An 18,653-nucleotide genomic window follows, 5' to 3' on the forward strand; every position below is an offset into this window, starting at 1 on the left:
TTCGAATTGATATTAAATTTTATAACCAGTTTTTGATAAAATAATATAACGTTGATAGAAAAAAAAGAAAAAAAAATTAATGATAAGAAAAAAAAAGAAGTAGAATATTTTTTTAAACAAATAATTTTAAGATTTAAAAAAAAATATGTTAGATAAAAAGGCATTTATCTAATATTACCTGGGAAATTTTTTTTTATCAATATTGAGTCAGACATGTGTGTAAAATAATAATATTTCTTGGTAAATTGAATTGAATTTTCGTGGTGTATTTGATGATCAGTAATATCGTTATTTGACTCAAGGGAAAGTATGATTTTGTTATCAATTCTCCAGTTATATTTTCAAGATATGATAAGGTGTTTTGATAAGGTATATTACCACCGCCAGGTACCACCGAAAAATCCGTAACCTGTTTGCAAAAGGGGCGATGATTCTAATATTTACCTCACATTTTTTTCAAGATATCAAAGATAAAAAAAAAATAATAATAAAGTGTGATAAAAATGACGAAAGATAAGATGTTTGTTGTAAACAAATTGAAAAAAAAAAAAAAATTCATATACTCGATAAACAAAATAAAAGAATTTAAATTATTATTTTTTGGTTTTTTTTTTTTACACACTTTAGACATTTATTTAAACAAAAAAAATAATAATATATTGAGTAACTGTTCGACATCTTAATACGAGTCATTGGCCCGTGTAAATATTACATAATTATTACAAAGAATAAGGAACCGTTTGCCGTAACAGTATCTTAAAAATTTGCACATGAAAAGACAAAAAAAATAATTATTATTTTCATAGTAAAAAATGAAAAGAAAAACATTTCAATAGAAAAAAATATTTAACAATAATTTATGATACTCAAGTTGAATTTTTTTTTATCAATTTTAATTATTATAAATTAATTACTATTTAAAAAAAATGTACTTACCCCAATAGTCATCAATAAAAAACACAATTTTTTTTTCAAATTTAAAAATAAAAATTTTCTGAATAAAATGATATGCCAAAATGAATTTTGTGTATCAATTTGATGCAGATGAATTTGTAATTGAAATAAAAATAAATTTTTTACTAAATTAAAATTGATAAAATTAATTTTTTTTTGAAGAAACAGCTTGTCTTGAGGTTGAAAACCAAGTGACGTGGACGTCGTCTCGGCGATGGTTCATATACCTGCCAGCTACACTGACGTCACGGGTGTTTTCTTATCATCCAACACACGAGGCAATATACAATCCGAGTGCTCATTGCATGTATACCTATAAATGACACGACACAATAATTATACGACTAAAAAATTAATTTTTAACTTGAATCAATTGTCTTTTTTGAAAAAATTTCAAGTCAATTTTTCCAATAATTTTTCAATCAATATTATCAATTGATATGGTTTCTTTTGATCCATCAAAGAATCATTGATTATTGTTATTATTTTTACGTTAAATTTGATAATTTTACATGACACAAGTCTTGATGAAATTTTTTTTTTTAATAATGTATTGCCAATGATGACTATTGTCATGCCGACTTTCACGTCTGCATGTTAGGCGACATGCAGACTTTTTTGTTTAGACTTCAAAGCGGTTAATTATTACACTTTCACGAGTGCTTTTTTTTTTAAAAAAATATATTTAAAAATATGATAAACTAGCTATGAATTTTTTTCACAAACATCAATTTTTTTATTGTCTCATTAATGACAGTAATAATTAATTTCGAAAAATATATTTCGAATTTCGATTTTATCAATTTTTTCGAATTTTTCCTTTTTTTCATAGAATTATTTAAAAATAACATTTTAAAATAATTATTTATAATTAAATTTTTAAAAAATTATTCATAATTACATTTTAAAATTATTATTTATAATTAATATGATAATATTTTATATAAAAATTTAATTTTTTTATTTACGAAATCTTATCAGAAAAAATTGTCTGATTTTATTTATTTATTATTAAAATTAAAAAAAAAAATTTAGTCACAATTTGTTGAGACCTCATTTTGTCATATTTTTATTAATCTTTTTAAATTTGAGATGAATTTATAACATCAAGTAATCGAGATACTAGTGCAAACGTGGCCAAGAGTAAACATCGTTATATAAAATTACAGAACACACACACAATTTCTTGACAGTTTTAAATGGAAAAAAAAAAAATAAATAAAAAAAAAATAAATCTTTACGTTATCAAGTGTGATATTTCTTAATTTTATTACCTTCCCTTTTGTTCGTCACAAGATATTTTTTATGTATCACAATAAATTTATTATTCAGCCAAAAAAATAAAATCATCCAAATATATTTTGTTGACTTATCTGAGTAATAAAAAAAAAAAATTCAAATTAAAAAATGATAATTTAAATTAACCAAAATTAAATTAAAAAACCTGTAATTATCCTTGATTATATTTTTTGTTTTATCCAACATATTTTTGTACATAGAAAGATCATTAATTTTTTCTTGTTGAACAGTGGCTAATCGAGCTTTCAAAGCAAGACATTCTTCTTCAAGTAATTCCAATCTGCAATCAATAGAAAAAATCATCTCAATCAATATTATTTTTCTCAATTTAAGCTATTTATTCATCACAAATTTTAATGTAAATACTTGTACTGATTTTTTTCAACACTGAGCTCTTCCTTTGACGAGTTACAATTGATTGATGATCTTGAACATCTAGCACGATATCCAAAATTAACACGACAATTATTTGTCATTTCAATTTTTTCAATTTTTTTTTCCAATTTTGCATTTTTATATTTTTCTTTTCTTAAACATTCCTAAATTATTTATTCACCATAAACTAGTTTTTTTTTTTTCTATTTCGAAATAGACTTGATTAAAATAAATAAATAAAATTATCTTACGGATATTTGATCAGTATCATTACGTTCTTTATCCAATCGACGATTCAACAAAGCAACAAGTTCCATTAATTTTACATTTTCAGCTTCAGCAGCAAGACGCAAGACAACATACTCATTTGAATCCCTTGAATTTTTTCTATTTGTATTAATTGGACTATCATGAAGTGTTTTACTTGATACAGGTCTAGAAAATTTACCTGATTCACTCAAAGAATTATTACTTGATCTACATATTTTAAAATAAATTTATTCATATATTAATTTTTTTTTTTTTCCACCTAAATTCAAGCTTCATTTGTTTATTTAAATATAATTTAATATTTACTTTAAAATGTCAATTTCAATTTCACGCTCATGCAATTTTTTTCGCAGCTGTTCAACTTGAAGACGTGAACAACCAAGTTCTTTTTTTATATCACCATAATCACGTTGAATTTTTTCCTTTTGAAATATTAGATCCATTTCTTTTTCACGATATCTTCCTTCAACTGCTCGTAATTGACCCTGTAATTAGTAATTTTATTTTAATTTTTTTGTTATTGATAAGCTTGAAAAAAAATTAAAAAAGTATTACTGACATTTAGAGCTTCAATTAATTGATTATCATGTAATTTTTTTTCATTTAATAATATTATATCTCTTTTTGAATTGTTTATATTATTTTCTAATATTTTTATTCTTGCTTTGTATGCTTCAATTTTTTTTATTTTATCATCTAATGTTATTTCTGAGTGTTTTAATTCTTTAGTTAAAGTTTCAATTTGATTTTTACGTTCTTGTTCCATTAATTTTAATTGTAATGTACATTTTTTATCATAAATAACTGTAAAAAATTATTTAATTTATTAATTATTTATTAATAATTATTTATATTGTTTTTTTTTAGATACCTGATGCTGATCTTGATGAACGATCAACATCATTTTTACTCTGAATATCATTAATTTTTTGTTGTAGTTGTTGAATTTGTTGGGCTCGACCTTTCCAATTACCTGGACAATTTAAAAGTCCTGATATTGAGATGTTACTTCCAACTTCATTTTGAAGAAGCTATAAAATATTTTTTTCATTATTTAATTAAGAAAATGTATATTAGATTTTTTGTTTTACTTTTTGAACTTTATGAAGCTCTTGGCGAAGAGACAAACAAGCATTTTTTGATTCATAAAGCTTAGCATTTGATTGAGCTAATTGTTCACGTAAATTTTTAACTTGATCATCATTTTTTAATTGATTTTTCATCAATGCTGGCTTTTCAATATTTTTTCTATCAAATTTTACTCCTTCAACTTCTGTTAAGACATGACAAAGTGATCCATTTTCAGACTGTTGATCCTACGAGATGACTCTGTTTTTATAAATATATTTAAATGTTTAATATTTTAAACATTAACTTTATTACCATTCAAATTGTCAATTTAACTTACTGAAATTTTATAAAGACGAGTGTTTTTCTTGTCTGAAAATTTAATGGAAGATGGTATTTTATCTTCAACTAATTCCTTGAATGACACATTATTTTCAAAACTATATATATTTTTTTTATCAGCTGGTTTAAATTTATCGCTACTCATAATAAACTGTTGAAAAAAAAAAATATTAGCGATTAATAAAATCAATGAGATTAATTAGTAATTATTATAAATATTCTGACATAATTAAGTATGAAGTTTTCTACAGTCTGAACAGCTTAAACAAAAACAAATTATTTTTCTTTTTTTTTTCCCCAATACATATATTAAATATAAATAAATTAAAAATAAATTAATAAAGCTGTTAATAAAATTTATAGCCAATTCGATGTTTATTTTTGTAAAGTTATTATTGTTTACAGGATGAAAGTGCAAATTCATCAATTATTATGTTAATTAATTGTTTATACAGTTAAAAATAATAATAAAAATTATTATTAAATGTTTAAATTGTTGATAAATGTTGTAATATTATAAAATATTTAAGCAGATGCTGCTGGTTTGTTATTTCTTCTGACATTACGTTTTTGTGAATCTTTAGTGCTACCAGCAAGTTTTCCCTGTTTTCTCAATGCATGTAATTTTTGATTTTTAGCAACAACATGTGGTCTATTTCCAGCTTTCTTTGATCCACCTTCAGAGTACTGAACATTGAGTTTTCTTCCATTGAAAATGGTATTGTGAAGAGACAATGATTTCTGTAAAATAAGGAAATAAAAAACAATTAATTAATTAATAATTAAAAACACAAGTTAATTATATTGATAAAAATTTAATTTACCTCATAATCAGTGCTGTTATTTAATTCAACAAATGCAATTCCTTTTGGACTCTGATCTTTTTTCAAAGGTAATCTTATAGATTTGACTTCACTGCATTTTGTCAAAAAGTGTTTTTTAAGACCATCGACAGTTGCACTGTAAATAAAAATTAAAAAATTATGTTATTTATATTCAAGTATTTAAAATAAATAATTTAAATGATGTATCAATTAAATCAACTTACTCATATGGAAGATTTCCAACGAATAAAACATAACGAGTTTTCTTTGATGAATCGTGATTTGTTGGTTCTGGTTTTTTCTTTATTTCTGGTTTTGGAACTGGTAATTCTTCCTCGTCATCATCATCATCATCATCATCGTCGTCATCATGATCTTCATCATCATCTTGTTCCATACTGACATCTGCTGATGTGTTCAAAGTACTATCAGCATCAGCAGTTGTGTTTAAAGTACTATCAGCATCAGCAGTTGTGTTTAATGTGGTATCAGCTTCTTCTTCTTCATCATCATCATCTTCATCTTCATCTTCATCTTCATCATCATCACTTTCAGCTTTTGGCTCTTCTTTAACAACTTTCTTTCCTTTTAATTGTTGAGTATCTTTAACATTTTTTTTCTCTACTTTAACAGGTGTTACTTTAACAGCATTAATTTTTTTGTCTTCTTTAATTTTAATGGCATTAATTTTTTTGTCTTCTTTTATTTTGATGGCATTAACTTTTTTGTCTTCTTTTACTTTAACAGCATCAATTTTTTTATCTTCTTTTACTTTAACAGCTGTATTTTTTTTTTCAACTTGAGCTGGTTTTTTTTTTTCAACTTTTAATGAGGCACCACCATCATCACTTGCTGCCTTCAACTTAATTTTAGCCATATTTTTACGTAATCTTCTTTTTTCATTTGGATTTAATGTTGGTACTACATTAACTGTTTTATCTTGAGCAGTTCCATTTAATATATTTTTTTGTTTTTGTAAAAGTCCCAATTTTCTACGAGCTGTTTTTGTCAATTCTGGACGACTTTTAATTTCTGCAATTTGTGCATCAATTTGTTCTTCAGTTTTTTTAATATTTTCAAGATTAAGATCACCTCCTTGTTGTCTTTTGATTCTTCTATTTTCATTTTTTGCCTCTAATTCCTTCTTTTTTTTAGCTAACATTTTTTCTTTTTTAGCTAAAATTCTTGCTTTTTGTCTTTCAAGAAATTCTTCTGGTGTATATTTCATTTTTTTTTCTTTTTTAGCTTTTTCAACTCCATTAACTGTTTGTTGTTTTTCAGCTTCACCATTTGTTGGTTTAACACCATTAGTTATTTTTTCTTTTTTGATATTATTAACTTGTGGTTTTTTATCAACAACATCTGATTGTTTTTTTGGCTTTTGGGGAACATTGCCATTAAGTTTTAATTTTTTTTCTGCTGGTTTATTGGCTACTTTAGTGCCTTCAGCTGATTCTTCAATCGGTCTTTTTACTCCTTTTTTTGCCATAATTAAACTACAACAAAATAAATTTAATTAAAATCACAAATAAAAATTAAATGATAACCAACAAAAATAAATAGCCAACAAAACATGTGCGTTGTTAGTAATTTACTCAATCATACAATCACTTGCAAATTGATTAAACTAAAATTTATTTTTAATTTATAAATAATTTTAGTAAATAACAATTTAATTTTAATAATTAATTAATTATAATTACCTTATTATCGTCAAGATTAGTACAATAAAAATTGCTGACACCACGTGTAAGCAGCAATATGAAAAATTGAATAGGCACACGTTTTTAATCTTTTTTTTTTAACAACGATTGCCACAAACTATGACTACAAAATATCAACAAGATGGTCATGCACACTTCCACCCCTTCCATTAGATTATAAGGACTACTGACCTCTATGGAGTTGATATTTTTGATACACACAATGCTTACAAGATGTCTCTAGTCTGCAAAAAAGAGAGAGAGAAAAAACCGGTGACGCTGTAAAATAACGATTCAAAGTGACGGAGCATGAGTTGTTAAGGTTAAACACTTGTAAATGTTATAAAATTGACAAAACAATTGTTCATAAACTAAAAAAATAATAACAAATTAAATTTAATAAATAAAGTGTGAATTAAAAATCTAAAAAAAATGAATGATCCAGATTTTAATGAATTGCTGCGATCAGCAGAACAGCTGGCAGCTACAGTTGAAGGTTCTGGGGAAATGCCCCAGGTCCAAAGAAATCTCAGACAACTTGCTGAAGATTCAGATGATCTTTGGTCACGTACAACACAAACTGGAACCCAAGATGCTCAAGTTCAAGCGTAAGGATCATTTTTTTTTTATTCATAAAAAATTTAATAATAAATTTAATGATTTTTAATAATTAAAAATATTTTTTATTTTTGGTTTTAGACATTTATTATTGGGATCTCGTGGAATTGATTTGCCTCAAATAACACAAAAATTAAATTCACTCAGTGCTAGACGTACATTTGAGCCACTTGATCCAATTGCTGATACAGATATTGTCAGTTATTTAAGAAATGAAAAAGAAAATGCTATTTTATCAATTATTGAACGTGTTCACAAAGACGTAAGTTTAATAATAAATAAATAAATAGATTTAATAACATTTAAATAAATATAACAAGTAAATTTTAAATATTTGTTTTTCAGACATTTGAATTAAATAGAGTTCAACAAATGGAACACATGCTGGGTGAATGGAAACAAATGCGTTTTGAAATAATAAATGCAATGACAGCACCATCAGGTGAACTTGTTGATTTACGTGGTACACCACAACGTACAAAACTTGCTGGTTCAATGGTCAGTGCATTGTCAAATATTGAAATAGCATATGCTAAAGAGTTACAAATTTATAATGATCATGTGTTACGTGGTATAACACGTCCAAGTTTATTTAATAGTTTTTCAAAAGCTGCTGAAACATTTAATGATAAAAAAGTACAAGATATGTGGTCAATGGTTAAATTTATGGTTAATATACCACCAACACCTCGTGGTGATCCAATTAAATCAAGAACAAGTAGTGAAGTTGAAGAAAAAATTGTATCACAAGCAAGAAAATATTTGGAAAATCGTTATCGTGATTTTATGAATTCATTGGTTAATGAAAATTTAGCACAAGCTAAAAGAGGTGGTATACCAGGAACCATACCATTAGTTAAAAGTTTCATTGGTATTAGAGTACAAAATTATCGTGATTTAGAAGATGTCATGATTGATGATAAACCATTATGGCCACTTGTATATTATTGTATGAGAGCTGGTGATTTTAAAGCAGCATTACAATGTTTTAATCAATGTGGTACTAATTTTCAAGAATTTCGTCAAGCACTTGAAGAAGCAACAAATGATACACAAAAAAAACCAAGTAATCGTGGTGAATCAATATTAAAACTTCATTATAGAAAACATGTTAGATCATCAACTGATCCATTTAAAAGAGCATCATATTGTGCTCTTGTACCATGTGATCCAGATGATTTACATTCAGAAGTTATGTCAACTGCTGATGATTATTTATGGTTAAAATTATGTCAAATACGTGATTCACAAAGTGACTCAGAACATAAATTAACACTTGATCATTTACAAACAACAATATTAGAAATATATGGTGAATCATATTATCATGCTCATGATCAACCATTTTTATATTTTTCAATGTTATTTTTAACTGGACAATTTGAAGCTGCTATTGAATTTTTAGCACGTGGTGCTGGTGCTAAAAATCTTCCACATGCTGTTCATCTTGCTGCTGCAATGCATGAACATAGTTTACTTGCACCAAGTCAAAGTGTATTAGCACCATTAATAACTGTTGATCCAGCAGATAAACCACCAGCAAAAAGATTAAATCTTGCTAGACTTATACTTTTATATGTTAAAAGATTTGAATCATCTGATCCAAAAGAAAGTATACATTATTTATTTTTATTAAAATCAATGAAAGATCCAAATGGAAGAAATATGTTTGCATCATCTGCTGCTGAAATGGTTGTTGATGCAACACCAAATAATCGTGCATTACTTGTTGGTAAAATTGATAAAGACAGAAGATTACCAGGTGTACTTGATCAATTTCAAGTTAATACTGATGATGTTATTAATATTTGTGCACAAACATTAAATAGAAAAGGTCTACTAGAAGATGCTGTACATATGTATGATCTTTCTGGTAATCATGAAAAAGTATTAACATTAATGTGTACATTATTAGCACAAGTTGTCAGTCAAAAAAGTACAACTGGTTCATTAAGATCAAGATTACAAACAATGGCAAATGAAATTAGTTTGAGATATCAAGGTATTCCTATTCAAGTACCAGCTGAATTAATTGCTGGTTTTTATACATTGAGAGATTTAATGGTATTTTTTGATCAATTTCATAATGATCAACATCAAACAGCTCTAAGAACAATATCTGATTCAAAATTATTACCATTACAAATTAAAGAAGTTGATGAAAGAGTTACTGCATTAAGAAGAGTATCACCAGAAGTTGCTGGTGCATTATCAGATGTTTTACTTGCAACAATGACAATATTATATCGTCAATATCAAAAAATGAGATCAAATGAATCTGGTGATGAGTATGCCAAGGAACAACAACTCAGAGATCTTAGAGAACATGCCAGGGCACTTACTAGTTTTGCTGGTACATTACCATATCGTATGCCAAATGAAACAAATAGCAAACTTGTACAAATGGAAATTTTAATGCACTAAAAATACACAACAATTTCATTTTCTTTCCATTTTTATACTGGCCAACATTTAACTTTTATATAAATTATAATTTAAATACGTGTAAGGAATTTTGTTTATTGTTTTTTTCTCTTTCTTTTTTTTGTATTGTAATAATAAAATAAAAATAAATTGATAATTAATTTTATTTATTTATTCTCATTTTTTTTTAAGTAAAAAAACAATGTAAATTATTGACAAACTAATGATAATCGAGTGGACGGATTTTGTTTTTTCATTAACAAAAGTGTTTTTATCCAACAAAAGTTGATGAGGATTCATCAACTCTTACAGATATTATAGAGATTCCACTGCTCAGGTCTTGGACTTTGCCTTCCTTCATCTAGAATTTAGGGGTGAAATTAATTTTTTAAACAATCAGATTTGTTATTAATGTTTTTTTGAATGATACATACTGATCTGTAGTCCAAAATCATTTCTTTGAATGCCAGAAAATCTGTGAATGTTGATAATACCTCGAAAACTTCACCATCCAGGTCAGGACCTTGATCACTAGATAATATTAAATTTTACAATAACAATCTCGTTGTTGTTATTTAACTAATATGTATTTTTTTTTTTACCTCAATTGTTTTATTAATGACTCCATTGCAAAACCTGGTAATGTTTTAGTCAAACTTTTTTCGATATATGATTCTATTGCTCTGTGCTGTTAAACAAAAAAAAAAAATGGAAATAACAACATTACCCAATTAAAATTATTAAATACTTATTATCAACTTACATATTCATTAAATATTTCAATATATGTCAATTTATTTTCCTCAGAATAATCAAACTCACTCCAATATTTTTCTAAAAAAATATTTTGCAGTTCTTGAAATTTTGGCTCTGTAAAATTTTTGGCATTTAAAAATTAGCAACATAAATATTGTTGTTGTTTTTATATTTGTTTATATAATTAAATTTTTATTTACCCATCAAAATATCTTCAATGTGTCCAATTATTTCATCAAATGATGCATCATTGTAATTATTTTTATTTTCCATAATTTAATATTTAATCAAAGTGATTATTCATGTACCTTTTTTAACACATAAAATTTACAAATTAATAATTTTAATAATAAACAACTGTATAATAATAATAGAAAAATTTCGGGCATGCGCCAATCAGCATGACATTTTGGCGGAAAAAAATAATCAGTATCATGATGGTGGCAACTGTCAATTAATTTTTATTTTTGTTTATTTTTTTCTTGTCAATTAAATAGTTATTAAATTAACACTAGCTGGTACCAAATTTGCTTGAAAAAAAAAACAATTACCTATGAAGACCAGTTGAACATTTAATATTTAATTTATTTTTTATTGTTTATCTTGTTTGTATTTTTTTTTTGTTGACAATACGCACATGTGAGACGTGAGTTGTTGTAATTTTGTTATCATTATTTTCATATTAAAAAAAATAATTCGAGGTTATTAATAATTAATAAAAATAAGTGTACTAATTATCCAGTTAAAAATTATGGAGACTGTAGATGTATGTAGTGTGAATGTTTCTGAACTTGTAACATCAAGTTTTTGTGCAAATTGGTCAGAAGACAATAATTTATCAATAATAACTGAAAAAGGAGTTCATGTTTTTGTAAGTGATTAGAAACATAATTTATTTTTTTTTCAATTATTAATTGTTTAATTGTTTAATAAATTACAGGAACTTCAACCAAATCCATTATGTCCAGTACCAATGCCAAAATTTAAAAGATCATTTATGTATCCAACAGACAATTTACCAACAGAAATATTATTATCTGATATAAATAATCAGTTGAATACTTATAGTAAAAATGAATTTTATTCATTGATGATGGATTCACCATTAACACCAAAAATTTATGACAAAGCTGATCATATACCACGTATTATAACATCAATATGGTCACCCATAAAACTTGCTCAACCATCAAAATGTCTTTTGGCAACTTTAACATCTGCTGGAGCTGTTGATTTATTATTTAAATCTGGTAAAAATTGGTTTTCCATATGTAACATATCAACAATATGGCTGGATATTATTAAAAATAAACTTGAATCAATTGAGCCAAATAAACATCATGATGCTGTGACATTTAGAAATGAAGCAAGAAAATTACAAGCAACATCAATTGCTTGGAGTACACTACAACAATCTTCAAATAAATTCTATTGTTATTTTTTAACTTCATTTAGAAGTGGTGATTTAGTTATTTGGCGAATTGATCAAATACCTGAACTTTCATTTAAAGTTAATGCAACAATGGCTTTAAACATACAGGTAAATCAATCATCATCAACAACATCAACAGCTGAAAGAATAACAAAACTCTGTTGGATCACACTTGCTAATAATAAACATGTTGTTATTGTTGGATATTTTGATGGAAGAATTCATGGTATAGAGCTAGATGACGAACCTGAAATAATGACAGAAATATCACGAAAAAAATATATTGACAGTGTTGATAAAATGCCAGTAACATCAATTCAATCAATAAAATTAACAAATGGAAATACTCATGTTGTTGTAACAAAGAATTTTTTTATAATTTCATTGATCCTCAATGAAAATGGTGACTTGATACACAATAATTACATAAAAATTATGGGATTTTCTATAACAGGTAATGATGATGATGACAATAATATTTAGCAAATTAATAGTAATAGTAATAATAATGTTTAATATTTTAATTTTTTTCCAGGACTTGTTATTATAAATGAAACAGAAACAATAATAACAACTCAAAATGGTGGCATGCATTTTATAAAATTAAATGAACAATCAAAATTAACAAGTAGCCAAATAAATAATGAATCAATAAGTAAATCATTAAAAGTACAATATCGTGGTTTAGCATGTTCACCAAGTAAAGCAACATTTATCAATGTAACAAGTCCAAATTGTCAACATGATCATTTGATTAATCGTGAACCAAGTATACTACAATTATTTCATTTAAATATTGAAAATATGAATCCATGGTTAATTTTAAATTCAAGTGAATGTAATTTTAATATTCATTGGGATTGTCTTGAGGTTATTAGAATAAAAGCAGCGAAATCGATTGAACCAGAAGATGTATTACCAATTATTGATGAAGAACTTGAAACAATGTCAATTCATAAATTACGTATAACAATGTGGATGACATTAATAACAAAAGTATTAAAAAAGAAAAAAATACTTAAAAAAATTGATAATATTGTTGGTGAAATATCTGAAGCACAACCATTAATATTTGTTAATTCAGTATCAAGTTATTTATTAAAATTAATTGATAAAAATAATCTCAATGATTATAATCGTTTATCAATGCATTTTTTAAGACTTTATCTTGAAGTTTATTTAGCTGGTGAAGATGATACTAAAAATACATCATTAACAAAAGAAAATATAACAGTTGATTATGCTATTAATGCAGTTAAAATGACATCAAACATGGACTTGATTGAAGTTGAAGCATGTAATTTATGTGGTGAAATAATAACAGAGCTACCATGGATTATGTCAAATTGTCCAAAAGGACATAAGCTACCAAGATGTGCATTGACACTATTACAAATAACATGTTTAAGATATAAAAGTTGTCCAACATGTGGTAGACTTTATCATCCATCATTGGATGATGATTATGATCAAGTACGTTGTATTTATTGTGATATTCCAGCAATTTATGACCCAAGAATAATTGGTGTTGATGATGATATTCATGAAAATTGTAAAAATCTCAGTGTTAAACCAATTTGGGAAATACAAGCTTCAAAAATTCCCCAAGAAATATAAACATTATTTGCAAATAAAAATTTTAATTATTTATATTTTTTTTTTGTTTTTAATTATTATCATTGTCATAGACATAAATATAAGGATGACGTTGAATATTATCAATGTCTTTTTCAAGCTGTTTAAGTTGTTCTTCAAGCATTGATTTACGTTTGGCTTTTGGTGGTGTGTCTGATAAAAATGGAAGACTTTGAAATCTTTTCATCAATTCATCCCATTTATTTTTCATTCCCTGTTTAAGTAATTAATATCCATTAACATTTATTAATTTGTATTTTAATTTTTATTGATATTTACCAAAAGAAGCTCAGCTCGTTCTTCTTCTGTAACAAAATGACAATTTGATTCTCTTCCAGTTGATCTTCTAGCTGAACTTGATAGTCTTTTTTTATTATTTTCTAAACTCATTGATCTTTCGTTATCTGATTTTAAAATTGTTGATTGATCATTTTTCTTCATGACATTATGTAACTTTTCATTGGCTGATTTTGAAATTGTTGATTGATTATTATTTTTCATGACACCATGTAATTTATCATTGGCTGATTTTACAATTTTTGATTGATGACTATTTTTTTTAGTATTATTATTTAATTTTTTAGAATCATTTTTTGATACTGACGTTTGTTTTTTTTTAGTATTTATTAATTTATCAGAATTATCTCGAGTTGATTCTCGATTAGTTGTATTTAAATTTTGTGATTTTTTTGATTCACTTGTTGATCTTCTTTGAGATGCATTTTCAACTGTTCCTCTATCAGTAGACGAAGATCTGATAGTTTTATTTTCATTAGTAATTTTTTTAATCTGTAAATTTTACATTAAAATAATTAATTTAATTTTAATTATCAATAGTCAAATAATTTTTGTATACCTGGTTGCTTTTACTATTTGATTTATCATAACTTATATGACGAGGAACAAGTCCACTTGATAAAAGTGGAAATGAACTACCTCTTCTATCATCAACATAATACATTCTTGGCATTGAAGGCTGTGATTTTTTAACATTACTAATATTACGTTTTCTAAAATCAACTGAATTCATTGTTGATGTATTTTTATCATCACCATTGATGGATTTTGATGACCTTTTAATTGGTTCCCAGGATGGTAGCTTATGTTGATAATCAGGTCGATGATAATGCTTATGATTAATATCATCTCTCTTAATAATTGTCCTTGATTGTTTTTTTAAATATTCTTCTGGAGGATTTAATGGAACATTTGGTACTCCAAGTGTTAGATGAGCACTTTTACTTCGACTTAGATCTGATTTTATTGAATTACGATGTCGTGAAATGTATCTTTAAATTAACCAATATAATTATTATTAATATTATTAATCATTTTTAAAATTATTGTTTAATTTTTTTACCTTGCTGGAGGAATATATTTTGTTGGAGGTTTTGATATCAATCCAGTAATATCCTCATCATCATCACTGTCAGAATCCATACTTAATTATTATTTATTAAAAAAAAGTGGTAATTATTATTATAAAATGTAACAATAATAAAAGTAAATAAAAAAATAATAAATATTAAATTTTCCCGGTTGTCAATGGCAACTGGGTTGCCCTCTGATGGTACCGTTCATAGATAAAAAAAAAAGAGAGAGAGAGAGAAACAAAACAAAAAACAAGATGCTACTTGTTTGTTATTGTTTACAATATTATAATAACAAATAAGTAGTATTTGTTGACATAATAAAAACATGTATATTGTTTTAATTAATAATGCAACTGGTGTCATGTCAATGAGATAAAGATCTGCTTAAAAAAAATTCTTCATACTGGTAATTAAATATTTATCAACAATATAAAATGATTAAGGTTATTTATTTATTTATTTTTACAGGGTATATACTCCAATATGATGTCAAGTTTAAAAACTAAAAGTGATTTATATTTGGCTTCATCTCTGTGTGATGGTCTTGAAGATGAAAATCTAAATCAAGTTAAAACATTGTTACAAATAAATAAAGCAAATCCAAATGTTATTATACCACTTTATGGAATAGCTCCATTACATTTAATTGTTGGTAATTCATCAGAATCATTTGCTGATGAAGTAACGAAGTTATTTATTCAACATGGAGGTAATCCAAATGTTAGATCACTTGATGGAATGACACCAGTACATATTGCAGCATCATGGGGTCGTATGAATATTTTAAAAATTTTATTAAATAATGGAGGTGATCCATTGTCTGTTGATGATGATGGTAAAACACCATTTGATTATGCATTTGAAGGATCTTATTATAGAGCTATTTCATTGCTCAATAAATATTATCCATATAATGAAATGTCTAAAGGAAATTTGTCTAATGATAGTGAAGATAATGATGCAGATGACAATGACAATGATGAGGATGATGATGACGATGATTATGTACAAGACAATCCAGTAGAATTTAAATTAGAAAAAATATTAATCAATAGAGGTGATTATGTTGCAGAGTATGTACCATCTGAAATTGACACAAGTATTAATAAAATTAATAACACAACGTTAATTACAAGTGATTATGATGATAGTTTTATAAAAAAATTATCATTATCAAATAGTCAAGAATTTAATTATGATGATGATGATAGTTTTGATGAATCACATAGCTCATTTTATCATAGTTTAGCATCAATGAATTGTGATGATGAAAATATAATTGAAAAAATTCCAAATGATAATTTTAATAAAATTAATTTTCATTTGAATAAATTTGATACTTCAATTGTGAGTAAATCACCGAATTTTAATGTTATTAATATTAATCAAAAATTAAAAAATTATATTAGTTATGTTAATTCAGCATTGATTAAAAACAATAAATATAATATAAGCCTGATCAAAAAAGACTGTCAATCCAAAGATAGTATTTTTTTAAATAGTTTAAATTCAAAGTGTGTATCTAATATTACACTTGATGAAACAAATCCAATGACAAATAGCCAGGATAATTTATCTTTAACAATTACAAATGATGAAGAAGAAAAAAGTCTTGAATCATCATCAAATGTAAATTTAAAACACATTTATCCCATTACGAATTATGATGGTAATAATTTGTTTTTTGATAAAGAACCTACTTCTTGTTATCATACTGCTAAAAATAGCAATAGATTTGCTACAAACCAAACAACAAAATTGGACAATAATCCTCAAGGTGACATTGTTGATTTTGATGCATCAATTGGGTCAGTACAATAGTAGATCAATAAATAATTTTAACAATTAAAATTTATATTTATTTGTTATTATATTGTTGAATTTTAGATGTTCAGAAACTTCATTTTACAGTATTGATGAAGAGTATGAGTATGTTGATCCAGTTAAAAATGTTGCATTTATCGAACGACGTTTGTTAGTTTTATCACCGGGGTGAGTCATAAGTTTAAAAATAATGGCAAATAAGTCTCGTCTCGTAAAGCGAAGTCCCTCCAAGCGTGAGCACTGTTTTTTATTTTTCATCTCAATCCTTCTACTGATTGTTGAAGTTAAACTTGGACTCTACTTGGTGTTTTATGAGCATGTATAGTCAGACTAGTTAAAAATGTTTAACATTAAACAAAGCTTACAGTATGTATATTATATAAAAAAAAAAATAAAAAGCCACTGCCAATTATAAGTCTGGAGAAACACTGCAGTAACACTGAGTATAGTCTGTTATTCACCTGAGTAGAAGGGATAAGATGGAAAATAAAAAAGTGCCCACCTTTGAGGGGGCTTCTTCTACAAGACTGAACTAACTATCAGCTAAAATAATAATTATTAAATAATGAGAGCAAATATTTGTGATAAGATAAGAGCCATTTCAATGAGTAATTTAAAAGAAAATTAAAATTGTTTTGTTTATCAGTCGAGAAGTTGACGAGATGGACAAGGCAAAAGACGAAAACAGCTGGCTAAAAAAACTTGGTATTTTATTTTTCACTGCTAGAATAAATAATTATTTAATTGTCAATTCAATATTAATTATTTTTAGATGAGTTATCAATTGAATCAAATGAAAATGAGGCTTCTACAAGTTTGAATAAATGCTCAATTGATAATGAAACACTTAGACGACGTCTTACTGAACATGGTGAGATACCAGGACCAATAACAAACACAACGTATCATGTTTACTTGAAACGTCTTTATAGATTGGAACGTAAATGTGATAAAAATTATGAACAATGTCGAAAGCTAGATACAGTTAATAAGGTGGAGATGAAAATTAGTCAATCATCGGGTTCATCTAAATTATTAACAACAGATTGGCTAACAAATTATAAGTTTTATCAAGATTTAGAAGATAAAGCTCTTCGTGAATATCAAAATATAGATGATAAACGTAAATATCGTGGTGGTACTGGTAAAGTGTCATTCAATTATCTTTTATTGGATCCAAGAGTAACAAATGATCTTCCTCGTAAAGCTGATAAATTATCTCTTGCTGAACGTTGGACAATATTTATTAATAGTATTTTTTATATTGGCAAGGGAAAAGCTGCAAGATCTGCAGCTCATTTGTATGATGCATCTGATGTTTGGACAGGAAAGAAAAAATATGTTGGAGGATCAAATAAAAAAATTCAACGAATTTTGGATATTTGGAAAAATAATAAAGGTGTTATTTGTCTTCATGTTTTTACAAATACAATGCAAGAAGAAGCTTTTACACGTGAAGCTGCAATGATTGATGCACTTGGTACAGAAAATTTAAGTAATTGTAATAGAGGTAATTATTATGGTACTGCAAAAACAATGAGTAATCAGGATAAAAATTCATTAGGTAAATTTTTATTATACAAAGCTATGGAAATTTTTATGTTTGAAGGAGAACGGCAATTATTTCCAAAAAATATTGAATAATTTTTATTTTGTTTTTTTTTTTTTTTAATTATATATATTTTATAGATCCAACTATTTTAATCTAAAGAAAAGTTGTTGAAGGCTTGATGGAAAATGAAATGAAAAATTATTT

The 18,653-nt window shown here is 25.9% G+C and overlaps 7 protein-coding genes across 8 annotated transcripts; 3 read left to right on the top strand and 4 right to left on the bottom strand.

Moving 5' to 3' along the window:
* Positions 1 to 1,995: 1,995 nt before the first annotated feature.
* LOC122853248 (coiled-coil domain-containing protein 13) lies at positions 1,996 to 4,545 on the bottom strand. Its single transcript, XM_044153604.1, has 9 exons — positions 4,307 to 4,545; positions 3,990 to 4,214; positions 3,770 to 3,929; positions 3,458 to 3,702; positions 3,205 to 3,383; positions 2,880 to 3,105; positions 2,620 to 2,792; positions 2,399 to 2,533; positions 1,996 to 2,327 (listed from the first exon to the last, which is right to left on the bottom strand). The coding sequence occupies exons 1-9, from the start codon at positions 4,451 to 4,453 to the stop codon at positions 2,324 to 2,326; spliced, it is 1,494 nt and encodes a 497-aa protein (XP_044009539.1). The 5' UTR covers positions 4,454 to 4,545; the 3' UTR covers positions 1,996 to 2,323.
* A 128-nt stretch (positions 4,546 to 4,673) lies between these two features.
* LOC122853244 (nucleolin-like) lies at positions 4,674 to 6,948 on the bottom strand. Its single transcript, XM_044153600.1, has 4 exons — positions 6,836 to 6,948; positions 5,357 to 6,628; positions 5,133 to 5,268; positions 4,674 to 5,049 (listed from the first exon to the last, which is right to left on the bottom strand). The coding sequence occupies exons 2-4, from the start codon at positions 6,619 to 6,621 to the stop codon at positions 4,834 to 4,836; spliced, it is 1,617 nt and encodes a 538-aa protein (XP_044009535.1). The 5' UTR covers positions 6,622 to 6,628; positions 6,836 to 6,948; the 3' UTR covers positions 4,674 to 4,833.
* A 67-nt stretch (positions 6,949 to 7,015) lies between these two features.
* Positions 7,016 to 9,957, top strand: LOC122853230 (nuclear pore complex protein Nup93-like). 2 transcript variants are annotated; one of them, XM_044153566.1, is made up of 4 exons: positions 7,016 to 7,157; positions 7,281 to 7,443; positions 7,535 to 7,715; positions 7,799 to 9,957. In XM_044153566.1, exons 2-4 carry the CDS (start codon positions 7,343 to 7,345, stop codon positions 9,875 to 9,877), a joined length of 2,361 nt encoding a protein of 786 aa, XP_044009501.1. In that variant the 5' UTR covers positions 7,016 to 7,157; positions 7,281 to 7,342; the 3' UTR covers positions 9,878 to 9,957. The 2 variants fall into 2 exon arrangements, with proteins under 2 accessions (XP_044009501.1, XP_044009500.1); XM_044153565.1 differs by having other exon boundaries at positions 7,016 to 7,443.
* A 120-nt stretch (positions 9,958 to 10,077) lies between these two features.
* LOC122853269 (ADP-ribosylation factor-like protein 2-binding protein) lies at positions 10,078 to 11,290 on the bottom strand. The gene is made up of 6 exons (XM_044153633.1): positions 11,185 to 11,290; positions 10,834 to 10,941; positions 10,641 to 10,747; positions 10,480 to 10,565; positions 10,312 to 10,408; positions 10,078 to 10,238 (listed from the first exon to the last, which is right to left on the bottom strand). Exons 2-6 carry the CDS (start codon positions 10,904 to 10,906, stop codon positions 10,149 to 10,151), a joined length of 453 nt encoding a protein of 150 aa, XP_044009568.1. The 5' UTR covers positions 10,907 to 10,941; positions 11,185 to 11,290; the 3' UTR covers positions 10,078 to 10,148.
* Positions 11,039 to 13,715, top strand: LOC122853233. The gene is made up of 3 exons (XM_044153573.1): positions 11,039 to 11,504; positions 11,574 to 12,519; positions 12,601 to 13,715. Exons 1-3 carry the CDS (start codon positions 11,385 to 11,387, stop codon positions 13,680 to 13,682), a joined length of 2,148 nt encoding a protein of 715 aa, XP_044009508.1. The 5' UTR covers positions 11,039 to 11,384; the 3' UTR covers positions 13,683 to 13,715.
* A 16-nt stretch (positions 13,716 to 13,731) lies between these two features.
* On the bottom strand, positions 13,732 to 15,471 carry LOC122853255 (enkurin). The gene is made up of 4 exons (XM_044153612.1): positions 15,061 to 15,471; positions 14,557 to 14,989; positions 13,980 to 14,489; positions 13,732 to 13,914 (listed from the first exon to the last, which is right to left on the bottom strand). The coding sequence occupies exons 1-4, from the start codon at positions 15,138 to 15,140 to the stop codon at positions 13,732 to 13,734; spliced, it is 1,206 nt and encodes a 401-aa protein (XP_044009547.1). The 5' UTR covers positions 15,141 to 15,471.
* Positions 15,472 to 15,547: 76 nt separating this feature from the next.
* Positions 15,548 to 18,592, top strand: LOC122853231 (uncharacterized protein MAL13P1.304-like). Its single transcript, XM_044153567.1, has 4 exons — positions 15,548 to 16,881; positions 16,961 to 17,065; positions 17,544 to 17,602; positions 17,670 to 18,592. The coding sequence occupies exons 1-4, from the start codon at positions 15,557 to 15,559 to the stop codon at positions 18,539 to 18,541; spliced, it is 2,361 nt and encodes a 786-aa protein (XP_044009502.1). The 5' UTR covers positions 15,548 to 15,556; the 3' UTR covers positions 18,542 to 18,592.
* The last annotated feature ends 61 nt before the right edge of the window (positions 18,593 to 18,653 follow it).

Source organism: Aphidius gifuensis, linkage group LG3 (assembly GCF_014905175.1).
Source record: "Aphidius gifuensis isolate YNYX2018 linkage group LG3, ASM1490517v1, whole genome shotgun sequence".
Lineage (NCBI taxonomy): Eukaryota > Metazoa > Arthropoda > Insecta > Hymenoptera > Braconidae > Aphidius > Aphidius gifuensis.

What these genes read in the sequence shown, in the direction of transcription:
- LOC122853248 (XM_044153604.1), bottom strand. Translation starts at nt 4,453, where the DNA reads ATGAGTAGCGATAAATTTAAACCAGCTGATAAAAAAAATATATATAGT. An exon ending in CTCGTCTTTATAAAATTTCA is followed by an intron (nt 4,215 to 4,306) that starts GTAAGTTAAATT and finishes GTCATCTCGTAG; the next exon opens with GATCAACAGTCTGAAAATGG. An exon ending in AGCTTCATAAAGTTCAAAAA is followed by an intron (nt 3,930 to 3,989) that starts GTAAAACAAAAA and finishes AATATTTTATAG; the next exon opens with CTTCTTCAAAATGAAGTTGG.
- LOC122853244 (XM_044153600.1), bottom strand. Translation starts at nt 6,621, where the DNA reads ATGGCAAAAAAAGGAGTAAAAAGACCGATTGAAGAATCAGCTGAAGGC. An exon ending in GTTGGAAATCTTCCATATGA is followed by an intron (nt 5,269 to 5,356) that starts GTAAGTTGATTT and finishes TTTTATTTACAG; the next exon opens with TGCAACTGTCGATGGTCTTA. An exon ending in ATAACAGCACTGATTATGAG is followed by an intron (nt 5,050 to 5,132) that starts GTAAATTAAATT and finishes CTTATTTTACAG; the next exon opens with AAATCATTGTCTCTTCACAA.
- LOC122853230 (XM_044153565.1), top strand. Translation starts at nt 7,268, where the DNA reads ATGAATGATCCAGATTTTAATGAATTGCTGCGATCAGCAGAACAGCTG. An exon ending in CAAGATGCTCAAGTTCAAGC is followed by an intron (nt 7,444 to 7,534) that starts GTAAGGATCATT and finishes TTTTGGTTTTAG; the next exon opens with ACATTTATTATTGGGATCTC. An exon ending in TTGAACGTGTTCACAAAGAC is followed by an intron (nt 7,716 to 7,798) that starts GTAAGTTTAATA and finishes TTTGTTTTTCAG; the next exon opens with ACATTTGAATTAAATAGAGT.
- LOC122853269 (XM_044153633.1), bottom strand. Translation starts at nt 10,906, where the DNA reads ATGGAAAATAAAAATAATTACAATGATGCATCATTTGATGAAATAATT. An exon ending in CATTGAAGATATTTTGATGG is followed by an intron (nt 10,748 to 10,833) that starts GTAAATAAAAAT and finishes AAAATTTTACAG; the next exon opens with AGCCAAAATTTCAAGAACTG. An exon ending in TTGAAATATTTAATGAATAT is followed by an intron (nt 10,566 to 10,640) that starts GTAAGTTGATAA and finishes TTTGTTTAACAG; the next exon opens with CACAGAGCAATAGAATCATA.
- LOC122853233 (XM_044153573.1), top strand. Translation starts at nt 11,385, where the DNA reads ATGGAGACTGTAGATGTATGTAGTGTGAATGTTTCTGAACTTGTAACA. An exon ending in AAAAAGGAGTTCATGTTTTT is followed by an intron (nt 11,505 to 11,573) that starts GTAAGTGATTAG and finishes AATAAATTACAG; the next exon opens with GAACTTCAACCAAATCCATT. An exon ending in TATGGGATTTTCTATAACAG is followed by an intron (nt 12,520 to 12,600) that starts GTAATGATGATG and finishes ATTTTTTTCCAG; the next exon opens with GACTTGTTATTATAAATGAA.
- LOC122853255 (XM_044153612.1), bottom strand. Translation starts at nt 15,140, where the DNA reads ATGGATTCTGACAGTGATGATGATGAGGATATTACTGGATTGATATCA. An exon ending in AAATATATTCCTCCAGCAAG is followed by an intron (nt 14,990 to 15,060) that starts GTAAAAAAATTA and finishes GTTAATTTAAAG; the next exon opens with ATACATTTCACGACATCGTA. An exon ending in AACGAGCTGAGCTTCTTTTG is followed by an intron (nt 13,915 to 13,979) that starts GTAAATATCAAT and finishes TTACTTAAACAG; the next exon opens with GGAATGAAAAATAAATGGGA.
- LOC122853231 (XM_044153567.1), top strand. Translation starts at nt 15,557, where the DNA reads ATGATGTCAAGTTTAAAAACTAAAAGTGATTTATATTTGGCTTCATCT. An exon ending in GATTTTGATGCATCAATTGG is followed by an intron (nt 16,882 to 16,960) that starts GTCAGTACAATA and finishes GTTGAATTTTAG; the next exon opens with ATGTTCAGAAACTTCATTTT. An exon ending in TTGTTAGTTTTATCACCGGG is followed by an intron (nt 17,066 to 17,543) that starts GTGAGTCATAAG and finishes TTTGTTTATCAG; the next exon opens with TCGAGAAGTTGACGAGATGG.